The 17,422-nt window shown below is 37.1% G+C and overlaps 1 protein-coding gene across 1 annotated transcript in view; it reads right to left on the reverse strand.

Annotated features, from left to right (window-relative positions):
* mgl (low-density lipoprotein receptor-related protein megalin) overlaps window positions 1–17,422 on the reverse strand; it is an 890,817-nt gene that overhangs the window by 153,344 nt on the left and 720,051 nt on the right. The window contains exon 64 of the mRNA XM_090412774.1: window positions 9,536–9,675. Within this exon, the coding sequence (XP_090268900.1) occupies window positions 9,536–9,675 (140 nt within the window). The remainder of the gene's footprint in view (window positions 1–9,535; window positions 9,676–17,422) is intronic.

The raw sequence follows: 17,422 nt of genomic DNA on the forward strand, positions 1-17,422 counted from the left end.
TTGATAACATAGTATTGATACCAATCAGTATCCTTTGGAATGAGGCTCATCTCCTTCACAGAAGCAGTTTTAAATATGACTGTCTCTTCAAAGAAAGTTTTCAAGTTCCTTTCATATTGATCTAATTTGAATTGGAATGATTGTTTCATTCCCAAAAGTTTGGGAGGTTCTCATCCTATGTAAATATCAGAAATGATTGATGTGATCCTTCTAACACAATAGTTCACTTACATTTTGAAAGAAAGGAAAGCATTTCACTAGTTAACGACTGTTGTATTTATTTTGTATTCTGTCTCTTTGAACTGCTTATTTGTTCCACATGCTGAAAATGTAGTATTACTTTCAGTACAAAATATTTGTGCTATTTTGATTAAAGTTATTTAATTTGTCTAATATGTCTGCTCTCCCTTGTTAGACATATTAGGAAATTATGAGTGTGCAAGGTTGAGATACAAGAAGAAAAAACTGGCAATGATTTTTGAAGCAGTATGGTGTGAAATGAGATATTTGGTTGGGTGCTGCTACAGGCTGGGAAATATGCAAAGAAATGTATAGGCAAGCAAACTTGGATCATTATGGACAATTTCAATTATGGCAATATTGATTGGAATGAAGAGATAGCATCAGGGAATAAGGAGAATGAATTTCTTGAGTTCTTAAGGGACATCAATCTTAGGCAATATGTAATGGAGGGCACATGAGGCTAAGAGTCTTAGATCTGGATATATCACCAGAGGATGTGATTGTGTATCGAGTGTCTAATCTTCTTCTGGTTGGTAAGAACAACTGTGGGTTCAGGAAAATTCTTTGCTGACAATTAATCATGGGAAAATTCTATGGCAACAGAAGGAAATTTCTTTGAAAACTGAAATAATATTGTAATGATACACATATATGAAAAACAAATACAAAACAAGAAATATTTTAGAAAGTACAGTTTCTTTCTGCATTTTTGTATTATTTATTTAATAGATATTATTTAGCTTTTTTTTATAATATTTTTATTCTGTAAAAAATGAAATTAATATGGTTTTGACTTGGAAGATGAACAGACATGCAGGAGTATCAAAGAGAAGAGAACGTATGTGGAATTATAAGGCGGGTGATTATAATAATCTTAGATATTAACTTGGGACAGTTTCCCAAGTTGATATCTAATTTGGGAAATCATAAAATACATGATTTCCCAAATTCATATATTTTGCACAGCACCTTTTCTGGGTTGTTATAAAGTTCACATTTGGAAATATTCATAAAATTTAGTAAATGCATTGCCGATGTTTCCTTGACGTTACAGATTTTGCAGATGGGGAAGTTTTTATGTCACTGCTAAACTTGACTGGTCTTGTGTGGCCAGTCTTGAGGCGAGAGATCATAGCAGTGGCACAGCGATTAAACTTAGAGTTGATGGTAGCTCCTGGTTTTTCTGCTGAATACCAGTGGTGAGTCATGTCCTGGAGAATCATTCTTTTTATATTTTTTTTTTTTTTGAGTGGTTTTAAAAAGATCAAAATCTGTGGTATCACTTGATGTTGCAGCCATTTTTGCTCTGGGACCGTTCCATGGAGGGAAGAACTGCTTGAGAAATTGTGAAGGAATATTTGTTAGCAGAAATAGTAAGCTGTATTCCACAAGTGAAGAAGAGGTCACAATTGGTGTAAAGTGGATGACAAACAATATCAAACAAGAACTGCAGGTGAAAAAGAGGTTATGGAAGAGATATAAGGAGAGGGATGAAAAGCAGATGCATGAAGCATATAAAACTCACGCCAGCAGAGTGACTAGTATGGTAAGGAAGGTGAAACTGGAATATGAGAAGAGATCCAAAGAAAATCCTAGGGAATTTTTTAGCTTTGTGGCCAGAATGAGGAGAAATGATTCCTGTTTTTTTCCCTTTCAGTCATTTTCCAACCATAGGTGACTTTGTAGGCATTGCACACAAAGTATTCCTAGTGAGATTTTTTACAAGGTAGTTCACCATTGTTTTCCCCAAACCCCCAATTTTATCTGGGCTTGGAACCAACATATGGCTGGGACGTATTCATGACTGTAATCCATGTGTGTTCATGGGGATGGTTTGCCTGTTCTGGGGGAACGAAAAACCCGAGTTTCTGGGCAAAAAACTCCCTATGTTCATACGAGACAGGCTAACTAACTTTTAGTCGAAAGAGTCCAGATAAAGGTTCCTCACGTCACTGATGGGAATGGGTCTTTCCAACCAAAGGGCATCGTCTATACTGACTGAGTTACGGAGGCTCTTGCAAAATGATTGTCAGACAAAAATGGGAATAGAGTGACTAATGCATAGGACATAGTGGAGTTCTTCAATGAACTTTATTGGAAATGATTGTCAGACAAAAATGGGAATAGAGTGACTAATGCATAGGACATAGTGGAGTACTTCAATGAACACTTTATTGGAGTATATCATCTTGGAGAAGTAAGTTTAAATACTAGAGGGATAGGGCAGGTTCAAGGTTTAGATGTGCAAGAGGAGAGTGTGTTCCAAATACTGAGTACTCTGGATGTTCAGTAAAGCTCTGGGACTGGATGGTATTTTGCCATGGGTTTTGAGAGAATGTGCTAAAGAGCTGACCTGGCTTTTCAATGAAAGTCTGGCTATGGGAAAGGTACCTAAGGAATAGAAGGAAGGTGAGATGGTGCCATTGCATAAGGGTGGTAGCAGACTGGAGGTGTCTAATCGTAGGCCAGTTTGTGTTTCATCAGTAGTTGTTAAGGTCTTAGAGAAATTAGTGAGGGACCATATACAGCCCAATGATCACTGCCCAATGACCATATCATTGGGCAGTGAGGGTAATGTTATCTGTGAGAGTTAACATGGATTTGTTAAGGGGTGTTCTTGCTTTAGTAATATGACTGCCTTTTATAATAAAATGACAAGAGCAGTTGATGAGGGAAAGGCATATACTGCCATTTTTTTGGATTTTGCAAAGATATTTGATAGGGTACCCCATGCTAAGCTGATATTTAAGTTACAGCACATGGGTTTAGTGTCGGGTTAGTCAATTGGATTCAGGATTGGTTGTCTGATAGGTATCAGAGAGAGCAATATCAAGGAAGCAGAAGGTTACAAGTGGAGTTCCACGGGGCTCAGTACTGGGACGTTTATTGTTTAACCATTATATCAATGACATTGTCAATGGATTGCAAGAGGATATTCAGTTGTCTGCAGATGATGTGAAGCTGGGCAGGGTTCTTAGTAATAGTGCAGATGTGGCAGCCCTGCAAGAGGATTTGAATAAACTGGACAGATGGACGAATGAATGGGGGTATCAGTTTAATGCAGCAAAATGTAAAGTCTTGAAGTTTGGGATACATTGATGGGAGGCTGCATACTCTGCTGGAGGAGTTTTACTGGAGTAAGTAGGGGAGACAAAAGATCTGGAGGTGATGATCGATAGAAAACTGAAATTCAGGGAGCATATTCAGGGAAATTCGAAGGTGGTGAAGGTAACCCAGAAGACTGCTGCCCTGCAGAGATAAAAGAGTTATCATTGCATTTATAAGACCCTGATCAGACCACACTTAGACTATTGTTCTCAAATTTGGTCCCCAGGATTTGAAGAGGATAAATTAACTGTGGAAAGGGCACAGAGGCAGAAAACAAAAATTGTTTCAGGACTGTACAATGTTAGTTATGAGGATCGGCTCAGGGAATGTGGACTGCAGAGTTTGGTGGATAGAAGAATGAGAGGTGAAATGATCGAGACTTTTAAACTGTTGAGAGGCAGTTACAGGGTTGACACTAGAGAGTTCTTTCACTTGGTGGAACAGTGGGAAGTAGTGATGACAAGGGACCATCCCTGGAAGTTATGAAAGGAAGCTGTGAGCAAGAGGGTGAGGAGTGGTTTCTTTGCATGGAGGGTGGCTGAACTGTGGAATGCATTGCCTGATAGAATGGTGAGAGCAAGTTTCCTAGGTGTGTTTCTTCCTAGGAAGGACCTCCCATGATGAGTGTTTTGACTCCATAGATGCCTTTCTTGTAGAAAGGCTTATACGCTGGTTAAACATGATAACTAAATACTTAAGGAATTGACAGCATACACTAGAAATATAAATTAAATGAAATTTAATATATACTTTCCGATATTTCGGCAATGTCACATTGCCATCTTCATGGAACTTAAGATAAAGACACATGCATGCAAGTACTACATAACAGCAAATGAGAAATGAAGCGAGGAAGCTACCGTTTTCCTAAAGTCCTGATGGTGCTCCCTGGCGGGCTATATTAGGTGTTCTTGGCCTTTGGGCTGAAGTTCTTCTGATATATATTTCCCAAATTTGGGGCAGTATCTACAACCGGGCAAGCCAGGCTTTACTTTGGGAGCAAATTAACGCTACACGTGGTTCCCTAGCCTAAGTAAATAGAGCTATTTTAGTGCTAGAGAATTAGCTTTTAAATACAATAAATCACGGCCTTTGGTCAATTCTACATGACGTCTCATGCACAGCGGCAAAAAAAAGAATTAGAATGAATACGAAGTCGACATATCAATAAGTTTGATAAATTAAAAAAGAACTCTACGTCCAAACCAAAACTACAAACCAACACTGTAGTTAACCTTTCTTCAGTCATCATGAAGCCTGAAGCACTCAACACTCTGTCACGTGGTCACAACTTCGTCATTGCTCCTAGGAAATTACCGGCCGAGGAATTAATGATCCAGATTGAATGCGGGATTCGCCACCTTCCAAACCACATCGCCAACGATATTAGATTGGATGTAGTCTGTGTTCTCACAAAAGCAAAACCCTCAAAAACCGACGTATCCATTAGTAAATACAAGTCTCTACAGGAATTGAAGAAAAACAAAGAAATAGTTATCACCAAAGCAGATAAGGGGAACACCACTGTGGTACTCAGTCATAATGACTACACAGGTAAGCTTAAGGTTTTACTATTAGACTGAGCTACTTACCTCCCCATTGAATACAATCCCACCAACTTACAAATTAGAAAACTCCATAGGCTCCTTAAGAAGATCGCTTCTTGGCCTGTGGAAATTACTAACAGACTAAAACCATATAACTCTAGACCTCCCTGTATATATGGGCTCCCAAAAATACATAAAGAAAATGTGCCATTACGTCCCATAGTGGATGGTATTGATTCCCCCACTTACATACTAGCTAAATATTTAGCCAAAGAGCTCTCACACTATACTGGCAACACACCATCACACATAAAAAACTCAGCCTACTTCAAACCCAGCATAGAAAACCTTACACTCCAACATAATGACATAATGGTCAGTTTTGGCATCTCCTTATTCACAAATGTCCCCTTCAAAGAAACCTTAGAGCTAATCCAAGCTAAATTTTCTCCTGATATCTCAGCCCTATTTCAGTTCACAATGAACTCAGGTTGTTTCATTTGGCAGGAAAAATTCTACAAACAGATAGAGGGGACAGCCATGGGTTCACCACTTTCCCCACCCTTGGCCAACTTCTTTATGGAGACTTTTGAAGAGAAAGCCTTAAACTCTGCCCCCACAGAAACCTACTGTTAAGTTCTGAATGAAACTGAAATTTAATACATTTCATGTTTCCTTCAGACTTAACATGCACTAACATTTCCGGAGCCAATATTGATATATCAGATAAATAAAGCTAATTGTAATTTATCAGCAACACTAATAATTTGAGAAAATACTTATCTGTATATCGTGTTGTAAATAATTATTGTAAATTTTCTAATGTTTAAGCTATGTTAACTTTGTGTAAATTCTTGTACACATTGCTGGGAGAAAGATAATCGGAGTAGATACTGATGGCCAGAAGCTAAACACGTGTACATGCAGGTTTCTCTCTTCCCCCCCCCTGTAAAGCACACGAGGAGAGAGAGTGGCGCTAGGTGCTGGGAGAAATAAGGTGTCGTGGGCAAAGGGAGAGAGAGAGCGATGACTTAGAAAGGAAGCATCGGGTGCGGGATTTAAAAGGCATTGTGGAGCTGGTTCGAGGTCTTCCCCCCCCCCCCTGCATTGGAGAGGTCTTCGAGATAGAGGGCCTTTGGAGGTCGTTACAACACGCTGAAGTGTCTATGGGGAGTTTGCCGGTCAAGAAATAGCCAAGCGGAGTTCCCGATTGCCATGGAGATTGCTAAGCCATGCCAAGCCAGTCTACCAGAGAGCGGTGAGCAAGCGGAAATATGTCTAGTCCGGGCCTATCAGTAGAATAAAGCCGATAACGTCAATTGTGAGAAAGGACCAAGAATCGGAAGTCCTGTCCTGATGTATGTGAAGGTCAAATAGTTCCCCAGGCTTTGGTAATGTAGAAACTTTGATTTGCTCAGTAATTGTGTTAAAGAAGGAAATCTGTAATTGTAAAAGGAACATTAGGTTTTGAAGGTTACGATTAATGAAAGGACTTTAGAGATTGTGTTTAGGAAAGTAGTGGAACTTTAAGTTTTGAATGAAGGAATTAGTGTGGAAGCATGTAGAGCTAACTTTGTTATTGATAAGTGAATAACCTTTAGCATTGTAGTGTATAAAATGCATGATTGACCTTAGACAGAATTTCCTACATGAATTGATGTTTTTACATGTTATGGGAGAATTAGAAAAGTTGGATAATTATACTCATTCCTTAAAGTTAGTGCAATTATATGTCAGTATTTGTTTGTAAAGTGTAAACTGTCTGATTTGTGATTAAATGTTTTTCTTTAAGTTTAATTGATAACTTGCCTGATTTCTTTTCTATGCACCGTTCATTAAATTTGAATCAAGGCGGGAGGTGAATACAAGGGAGGCTACGACTGTGAATTAAGTTTTAGTTGTTTGATAAGGTTTAGAATTTATCAAAAGTGTTTAAGAGAATTAAGACAGTGTGCTAAGCTGAGTTCTGGTTCCTTGATTTTGCACTGTTCAATAATCTAGGATTCAGGGTGGCGCAGTATAATAGAAATTTTCCCTGAATCCAAAAAAGGAATCAGTGCCAGTTTTGAAACAAAGGAATTGGTGTTGTCCAATGGCAATCCCTTTGTCTTCTATCCAAGTACACTACTCTTAAGAATGGTTAATGGCCCAGATTGAATATTGAGACTGCTTAAGAATTTAGGTATATTAACTTGATGCACCGAGCAAGGTATTTTATTGAAGTTAGGATAAGGAATTTATATGAGGGAATAAGTCAGGAAAAGATCATTATAATAACAATGTATATATACATATAGAGTAGAGAGTTATTACACTACCATATGGCTTCGCTACATCGATGATGTGTTTGCTATTTGGCCACATGGCCTGGATACACTCCTCTACTTCTTAACACGCTTAAACAACCAACACCCTAGAATCAAGTTCATCCTGGAAAAAGAGAAAAACAATAGCCTCCCCTTCCTAGACACACTAGTCACCTGCCAACCTGATGGAACCTTGGTTGGTTTTCTCAGTTTACAGAAAACCCACCCATATAGGTAGATATATTCACCAACAATTCCCCCCCCCCCCTTCACAACAATATGGAGTTATTAAGACACTATTTAACAGGGCAAAACTAATCTGTCCAAATGACCAAGCTCTAACTACTGAACTAAATCACATCCTTAACACTTTCTCAGCCAATGGCTACCCATAAAATACTAAAACCAGTTGCCCCCCCCCCCCCCGTTAACAAAAAAAAATATTACTCTAAATCCATCACCATTCCCTACATCCGAGGCACCTTGGAAAAAAATCAACAAAATCTTAAAAATACATGACTTGACCTCTTGTTACAGACCATACAGAAAATTGGCATCCCCTTATCTGCTCCACTAGACCAACCACTTCCCCTAGAACTACCTGGTGTATACCAGGTCCCTTGCAGCTGTAAATTGTCCTACTTTGACTAAACGGGCAGGACAGCAAATATCAGAATCTCAGAACACAAGGACTACATCCGATTTCACCAGTACAGCCACCCTGGGCTTGCAGACCATGCTCTGGATACTCGCCACAGAATAAGGTGGAAGAAAACCACAGTAATACACTGCAGCAAGTTCAAATATGAAAGACTATTCAGCCCTTAGGAACATGCCAAACCTCAACAAATTTGGATGCATGAGACTGCCCCAAATTTGGGAAACATATATCAGAAGAACTTCAGCCCAAATGCCAAGAACACCTAATATAGCCCGCCAGGAGGCACCATCAGGACTTTAGGAAAACGGTAGCTTCCTCGCTTCGTTTCTCATTTGCTGTTATGTAGTACTTGCATGCACGTGTCTTTATCTTAAGTTCCCATGAAGATGGCAACGTGACATTGCTGAAATATCGGAAAGTATATATTAAAGTTCATTTAATTTATATTTCTAGTGTACGTTGTCAATTCCTTAAGTATTTAGTTATCCATAGATGCCTGAATAATAATAATAATAATAATAATAATATTATTATGTTTAAATGAAGGGGATATTAAATCCCACATTGTTTTAAAACCGAATAAGAAACTCAAAGATTGGAATCAAAGAGTTTCATGCTGAATATAGTAAACTATAAAAGTATCGGCGATTACTAGCATGAGCTAATGCAAGTAGTCCTAGTACATAGTACTAGGACTACTTGCATTAGCTAAGTAATCATACTTGCATTAGCTAAGTATATCATACTTGCATTAGCTAATCTCGGGCAACTCGCAGCAAAGGTGGTAAAGTTCTGATCGCTATTCTTGGTATTTTCCATAATGTAAAAACACATTTCGTAGGAAATGTATGCTGCTATTACATTATGATGGGAGGTCACTACCCAGACCGGTTTCAACCTTTTTTGAGGCTTCATCAGTGAGTAGCTAGACCAAATAAATACCAAAGGGTATAGCGAAAAGAACTTATATACTCTGCTATACGAGTTGTCAAAAAGGTGCAACCATTAAGTGACTTAAATATAAAGAGCCAATAGGCTTCATTTCGGCGATATAAACATTATTTAAATTAAGGGGATATTAAATCCCATGTTGTTTTAAAACTGAATAAGAAACTCAAAGATTGGAATCAAAGAGTTTCATGCCGGTGTATTCGTTATAGAGGAGTTGAAACGATAATTCCAAATAATCTTTACACTCCCGAATAGACTAATTTTTGTTAGGTTACCATATGAGTTTGTTGCTTAATATGTTTCAAAGAAAAAAAATTTTTTTTGAAAAAATAAAAAAAAAACCAAGAAGAAAGAGCAAATTCGGGAAAAATTTAACAAAGGGCTCGCGCGAGCCCCTTATAGCTCACCACTACTTATATATATCATACTTACAGGCTTGGTTGGTTAAGTGACATCCCAAAGTAACATATATAACTCTCTTGAAGTGGTAAATGTATTTCACTGCCTATAGCAAAAACATTCAATGTGAATCCACTACTCTACTCAATTAGTGAGTTTAGTTAGCTTGTAATATTTCACATTTGGACACTTGAGAAGGGTATCGGGATTATGTACTTTTACTCCATTACAACCTTTCTGGACATGATTTATGCATGCACACACACACACAGATATATATATATATAAAACCTTATCAAAATATATAAAACGTTGCTTACTTGACATTCATAATTGGTACACTCCTTTTCATCACTTCCATCATCACAATCATCATCATGATCACAACGCCATCTTAAAGGAATGCATTTTTTATTTTCACACTGAAATTCGCTTTCAGAACATGCTCGATAGAGTTCAGCTAGGAAAGAGAGAGAGAGAGAGATAAATAATATAACCACTGGCACATATAATTCTATAAAATTTGTATATAATTTCAAAATTTCCAAGACCGATAACATCTCATTACTACATTATTGTCCACTCATGCTACTAATATAGGTTTTTTGTAACTTCCCATTTGAAACACACACACACACACACACACACACACACACACACACACACACACACACACACAGTAGTTCACTCAAGATTTAATCTTGGGGGAGGGATGCAAGTTGAGTAGACGATTTGAGAATACACACTATGCATTACATACGACCTATGACTGAGCATCTGCAATGATCGCTAATTCATAAGTAGTATAGAAATAGAAGACATGGCACAAAATAAATAAAAAAATGAATTTTAATTAGGAAAAGATTTCTGGAAAATTTTCTAGTGTTTTTTTACTTTTCCTTTGGGGGGGGCCCTTGTGTGCCACTGCACACACATACATCATTCTTAGACCATTTATGACCATCATCACAGACATTCCAAGAATTAGAAATATGATTTAAATAATGATATCTTCAAAGTATGATCCTTGGATTGCTACACACATTTTTCAATGGCAAGAGAGAGCATTGGAATTTCAAATTTATAAGCTTACATTAAACAGTTCTTTAAACAGTTCTAATTTCTCCTAAGCTTTTAAAAGTTTACTTATCTCTTTTAAGTTCAAAACATATAAAAGTCAGGGACCAGTAATAGATTTGGAGGACAGCCAGATGAGTAACATGCAACTAGTACACATAACCAATAAGAATCTGTCATGTATACTAGTTGCATGTAAAAGGGAGGGAGGGGTAAAATTCTTTAATACCATCAATCATGGCATTTTTATGTGATTGACTATTGTTGATGTTGCAAGATCGCTCAGAATCAGTATCCCTTCCAGAAAGAATTCTAAATTAATGACCTAAAAATCATAGAAAATCACATGCGATTTTTACTTTTTAATCTCTCATAACAATTTTTTCTCCTTTCACATAGACAAATTATCTTTAATCATGCAAAGAATGAAATAAATATCTCATTTCTGGTTATGATTCAATTTAAAAAACAGGGAGATTACATATACTAAACCACAAGGTCACACAGAGAGATGCTTCTGGTCTTCTTTTTGTTTTGTTTTGTGAATGACTTAAAGGACAGATGTTTTTATAAAGGTGGTGCATATTTAACATGGAAAAAGATTGGCCTATTGTGTATTTGAAGAAAGGTAAGTTATAATTTAGGTTGTAGTTGTTAATGTTGTAAAAATTTTTAATGAATTTAGTTTATTGTACAGTGTATTGTACATTCAGTACGCAGTATTTGTTTGACTAATTGTGTGTTTATTAAGTGTGCGCTATATATATTATTATAGTGCAACTAATGGCCAAAATGAACCAGGACAATGGCTGGCAAGATGTCATTCTTCCAAGGAATATATGAGAGACCGCATGAGATGTAGTGTGCATGTGATGTATTTACTCAAAGTGAGTGATTTGGGAGTAATATACCATATGTGAAAATGGTGAAAGAGTCTGTGAGATATATTATGTGAGTTAGTATCAGAAGGGTGCATGTCAAAAAGAGAAATAACAGTAAAAGATCTGAAAATGTGACTATTATATTATATAAGTTATAACTTTCTATCTATCTCTCCCTCCCATCTGTTACAGACGGGTTGGGTCTCCTCCTAATGATGAGTCACGGCGAAATAATGCAGCCAGCATGCCACCCCCTCTGCTGCATCTCTAATGGAGTTATTCATGACTGTAGTCCATGTGTGTTCACGGGGCTGGTTTGCCTGTTTATGGGATGAAAAAACTCTGCCCACACCCAAAGCCAGCTAACTTGGCTATGGCTGAGGAAGATCCTTGAGCTCCTCACATCTTCGACGGGAATCGAACCTAGGACATTCCTTCCCCAGGCATATGGTTGCGAAGTGCACAGCCACTAGGCTAACCGCACGAACAAGTTATAACTAAGAAGACAATATTGTATGATGATGATTCTAAGATTAGATGTATCCTGGTGTGTAGATTCAAGATATTAGTGATACCATACGATTTCCAAAATGTAAAGTAAGAGTTAAGAATTTTGACCAAAATAAATGATTTAATAAAAGCAAAAAAGAAGATTCAGAGAATAAAGTTTGTCAGTCCCATGCCAAGGTATATGATAGAAGTGAATTGAGAAAAGAGGCATTGATTGCAAATTAGTCAATGCACAGGATGAGTAATTGGAATGGTATAACATTTTTCGATATCAGGAGCAAATTTGATGGATAAAAGGACTTGTATTATGCCTAATGGAATGAGAGGTTATCTTTGGAAATTGTACAAAGATCATGTGAGTAAGGAAGCGAAAAGGAGATTTTTTGTATGGTGAGTGGGAATGAACAGAATATGTTGCTGGAGTAGTAAATACTCTAATGCTGAATGTTTTGAGGGTAAGGTACAATAGTTATTGTGGTGTCTCTAAATGAATTACAATGTGGACTCCATTGTAATCTGTATACTGTAATCTGATGAGTCCTTTGACTCCATGGAGGCTAGGAAGTAATACCAAATACATAATGCATCTCAGCAACTGCCCAAACACTTCTGCAATCAGTAAAGACGTTTCTAATCACATGTTTAGTGATCAATACTGTCATTGTTTAATAATTCAAGTACTCTAGATAATTATTTGTCTGGAAAATACCTGTAATTCACCTTGTCTCTTCAAAATAAGTCTGCCATAGCAGAAAAAAATCATTACCAAATATAGCATTTATCAGTTATTTTGTTTTGCATTTCCATTGTAATCTGTATACTGTATCCAAAATAATACAACATCCATAATAAAGCTTAATGGTATAACTAATACCAGGGCCGGTTTTATCATTAGGCGAACCTAGGCAATCGCATACAGGTGCTAAGACTTCGGGGCGCTAGATTTTGTTACATAGCTCAGGGAAAAATTACAACCTTCGAAAAAAAAATTAATAAAACCTTGATTAATAATAAAAAACTGAAATGCTTGATCCAATAATGAATGAACATCTTCGAAGAATAAAAGATAAAGATACATATGTGCATTATCTTGGAAAAGATATTCAAAATGAAATAATAAACATCTTCGCCAGTGCAATAAAAAAGAAAATTTTAGAATCTATTGTTGCCACAAAATATTTTCAAATAATTATTGACTGTACGTTAGACATTGGTCACACAGAACAAACGAGCATAATACTTGTTCATAATGATATTATTTTTATAAATATCCACATGTGTAGGTGTATGTGTGTTTGTGTGAGTATGACAAAATATATATAGAGAGACAATGTATATAGGAGGGGTGCTAATTTTCTTTGCCTAGAAGCAACAGATAATACTCTCGGACCGGTCCTGACTAACACCAATACATTAATACATTTGGTGTTAGTTATACTGTTAAGCTTTATTATCCATAATGAACAATACCTAAGCCTTTCTTTATGTATAATACAACATAATATATGACAATACAATCAAAAGTGAGTTGTCTAGCTGAAATAATGCTTGATCTAGCTGCCTAATTTTGTTTTAAAATGCTTTGTAGATAGTTTTTACTTGTGCAAGAATGCTGTACCACATTACTAAAGTTATTAAAAATTTAAGTGTTTAGTTTCTTTTGCTAAAGGGAGTACTTTACTTTGGCATTTCACACCTTTAATTTTCTCAGCAATGTGTCAAGTAATCATATATATCAGGGTGGCCGATTTCTTCAGGCGTGATAGAACATACAAAGCCAACAATAAAAAACACTGTAAAGAAACAGTGCACAGGTTTATAGCAATAGAACTTTAACACGGACTGTAGCTCCAGTTCAAATTAACTATAGTTTATAGTAGATTTTATAATTTATGGTTTTATAGTGACTCAATGTTTCTTTACAGTGTTTTTTATTGGTTTTGTATGTTCTATCACGCCTGAAGAAGTTGGCCACCCCGATGAAACATGTTGTGTATTTTAATAAATTTCATTATTTATTTTAATTCTCGGATCTGATCAGTATATAAAAAGCATGAACATATCCCAATTCCGAGTCAACACTACAAGTCATATATACAGTATATATATTTTTTTTTAATAGATTAAATGACTATAAGCTGAGAGATAAAAATAGAAACAGTATTTTAATTAAGTAGACTGCACAACTAGGTTTGCAGAATACTTCTTTGGGTGCATAGCAAGAGGGAACTACCAACAAACATTTTAAAAGACAAAAAATCTATACATTAAAGCGTTAACATGTGTTCAAGGTCTTGTGAAAGCCAAAGTTGGATAGTAGCGCAATGGCAGTCTGAGAGATTATATCTGAGGTTAGTGTTGATATGTACTAAACTGAGGATAATTTCTTTAGATTCTTACAATTCTTCTTTCCAGTTTATCACAGCATCTAAAGATATTCTCCGATTCCATAAGACTTGATGAATGATAGAGTTTTCCTCATTAGTGTCAGTGGAATTCAGGTTCGACATGGTTCGACAGAGCACTTGCTCTGGTTCTGCCATATGTCACATCTCTTTTATGTATACATTAAAGCATTAATGTATTAATGTTTGAAGCTGTTCTGTGTATCTCTTCATTGTTGGGTGGGCACATGCGTTCAAGGTCTCATGAACGCCAAAGTTGGATAGCAGAGCAATGATAGTCTGAGAGATTATAGCTGAGGTTAGTGTTGATATGGACTGGACTGAGGATGATTTCTTTAGATTCTTACAATTCTTCTTTCCAGTTTATCACAGCATCTATAGATATTCTCTGATTTGTCCCATAAGACTGAATGAATGATAGAGTTTTCCTCATTAGCAACAGAAAAATTTAGGACATGGTTCGACAGAGCACTTGCTCTGGTTCTGTCATATGTCACTTTTCTTTTATGTTTCTCTAGAAGTAATTCAATGGATTTTTCCATCTGACCAAAATAAGGCATTTTGCAGTTGAACAAAATACGGTAAATGGCAGGATATTTCAGGTTGTTATATTTTTGTTTGGGCACACTGAGCAAAGAACAGAGTTTAAGCAGAGGAGTGAAAGAAGTCCAGAGTTTATCTTGCGGTTTTTCATCAAGCAAAGAAGCAGGCAAACTGGCCTTGAGAACTCAACGCTACAGGACATAGGATACACTGGGGAGTAGGGCTGACCACCTTATACTGTGAACGGATGGAGGTCTGATGATTAATAAACCCTCGACACTGCAAGGTAAAAGAGGATAAAAGGAAGATGAGATGAGATGTTATATTTTTTAAGAACTTTGGCTAAACAGAACTGATATATGGTAAGGATATATAACCTTTTTTGCTATTTCTATCTTCCATATGGCAAGGAGGTGGATTAAATAGCAGCTTATTAACTGTTAGCAATATATATGTAGAAAGTTTTTTACCTTGCATGTAATATATGTTAAAAATACCAAGAAATTTTATACTTGGTTTTAATCCTTTTCCCAAGTAAGCAAAACAAAGTTTAGCATATGAAATATATTCATGTCTGAGCTACTTGTATATAGAGGCTAATGACCTCATATCACTTGCCTTAGTATGTATCCCATAATGCAAAGCATACCTCCTTTCAGCCATGTATAATGCAATGCATAAATCATTAGCCTCTATATACAAGTAGCTCAGAAGTGAATATATTTCACGAGCAAAACTTTGTTTTGCTTACTTGGGAAAACGATTAAAACCAAGTATAAAATTTCTTGGTATTTTTAATATATCTATCTATCTATCTATCTATAGGCCACTCTACCAAGCACGACTGGACAGATACTACATTTCCAAACACACCTTGCCTCTAGTTAGAAACATCTCACACATCCCTTCCTACATTTCAGATCATTGCTTCGTCAAGCTGCAACTTTCATTATCTTGGGAAGCATCCAAATCAGGAAGTGCCTATTGGATCTTCAACAATACTCTCCTGAAAGATCCAGCTTATATAACAAACACTCAGGCTTTAATAACCAACCTCACTCACTCGAAAGTGGATACAGAACCAATGAAAACATGGTGGCCCCACTTAAAATCATGAATGAAATCCTTTACGCAGATCTACAGTCACCAGAAAAATCAACAGAGGAACATTAGAATCCGACAACTTGAATCAAGTATCTCCCAGAAGAAAGCCCTGAACATCATTCTGCATTCCAAGCCATGCAAAGACAGGCAGAATTATCGGCAAAAGGTGCCCTACTTAGATCGCGGCATACACAAATAAATCTTTCAGACGCCCCCACAAAATATTTTTTCTCTTTGGAAAAAAAATGCCAGGCAGTAAATTCCATCTCTGCCATCAGACTTCAAGATGACAGCATCACAGAAGATCCTAGCAAAATCACCTCTGAAATCCTACAATACTACAAGAATGCATACAGTACTACAGGAACATCCCATCATGCCATTCACGAAATACTGAAAGAAACAAAAAAAATCTCTGCAACAGATCGGAACCACTTAGAAAAGAAAATCACGCAGATGAACTGAAAACCGCATGTACGTCTTTGCCAAAGAACAAATCTCCTGGCCTTGATGGTCTCACGTCAGAATTTTTCCAAGTCTTCTGGAATCAACTCGGACCACTTCTCCTCAAAACACTACAAGAAGCCTACATCAATGGCCTCCCACAATCCGTCACGACCTCAGTAGCACGATTGATACCAAAGAAGGGAGACCACACGGATATCCGGAACTGGCGTCCAATCTCCCTAATTAATACCGAATGCAAAATAATTTCCAAAGTTATAGCAAACCGAATAAAGCCAACACTGTCCGAAGTTATTGGCCAACATCAAACGTACTCTGTTCCAGGAAGATCAATACATGATAACTTCCATTTAATAAGAGATCTCATCCACATCGCAAACAGCCAGCATGAAGACCTAGCTCTCGTCAGCCTTGATCAGGAGAAGGCTTTCAACAAGGTAGAGCACGAGTACCTTTATGAAGTTCTAAAGGCATTTGGGTATGGTCCTCTCATCATTGAAACAGTGCAATTGCTTTACAGAGATGCACACTTCTGCTTAAAAATCAACAACAGGCTCACTCGCACTTTGTCATACTCTCGAGGTATCAAGCAAGGATGTCCCCTCTCCGGTCAATTATACACACTGGCCATAGAACCATTCTTAAAAAGAGTACACGACACCATCATCTCCAAACGAACCAAAATAATAGAGCCACATCAAAAAATTACCTTATCAGCATATGCCGATGACGTCACTGTAATAGTACGAAATGAAGAAGAAATGACAGTAACCGAAGAAGCACACAGACTATATGCACAAGCCTCCGGGGCCAAATTAAATTCTGCCAAAACCACGGGCTTGTGGTCAGGCAGATGGAAGTCTAGAAATGACTCTCCGATCGAATGTACCTGGTCAAGCGAAGGACAAAGATACTTAGGTGTACACCTTGGCAACACCAAAATATATAACACACTGAACTGGACACAGCTGCACAATCATTTTAAACAGGTGCTAGGTAAATGGAACAGCGTTCGTTCCATGTCTTCACTTAGAGGAAGAGTACTAATAGTTAACCAGATGGCTGCGAGTATCTTATGGCATACCCTCAAAGTACTCACACCTCCTGAAGAATTTCTCCACCACATACAAAAGGAAATCAAACGTTTCCTCTGGAACAAAACTCACTGGACAACATACCCTCAACTCTGCAAGCCACTCAGCAAGGGAGGTCAAGGCCTGAT

Source organism: Typopeltis vanoorti, chromosome 23 (assembly GCF_054136105.1).
Source record: "Typopeltis vanoorti isolate ZY-2024b chromosome 23, IOZ_Tvanoo_1.0, whole genome shotgun sequence".
In the NCBI taxonomy this organism is placed as follows: Eukaryota; Metazoa; Arthropoda; class Arachnida; order Uropygi; family Thelyphonidae; genus Typopeltis; species Typopeltis vanoorti.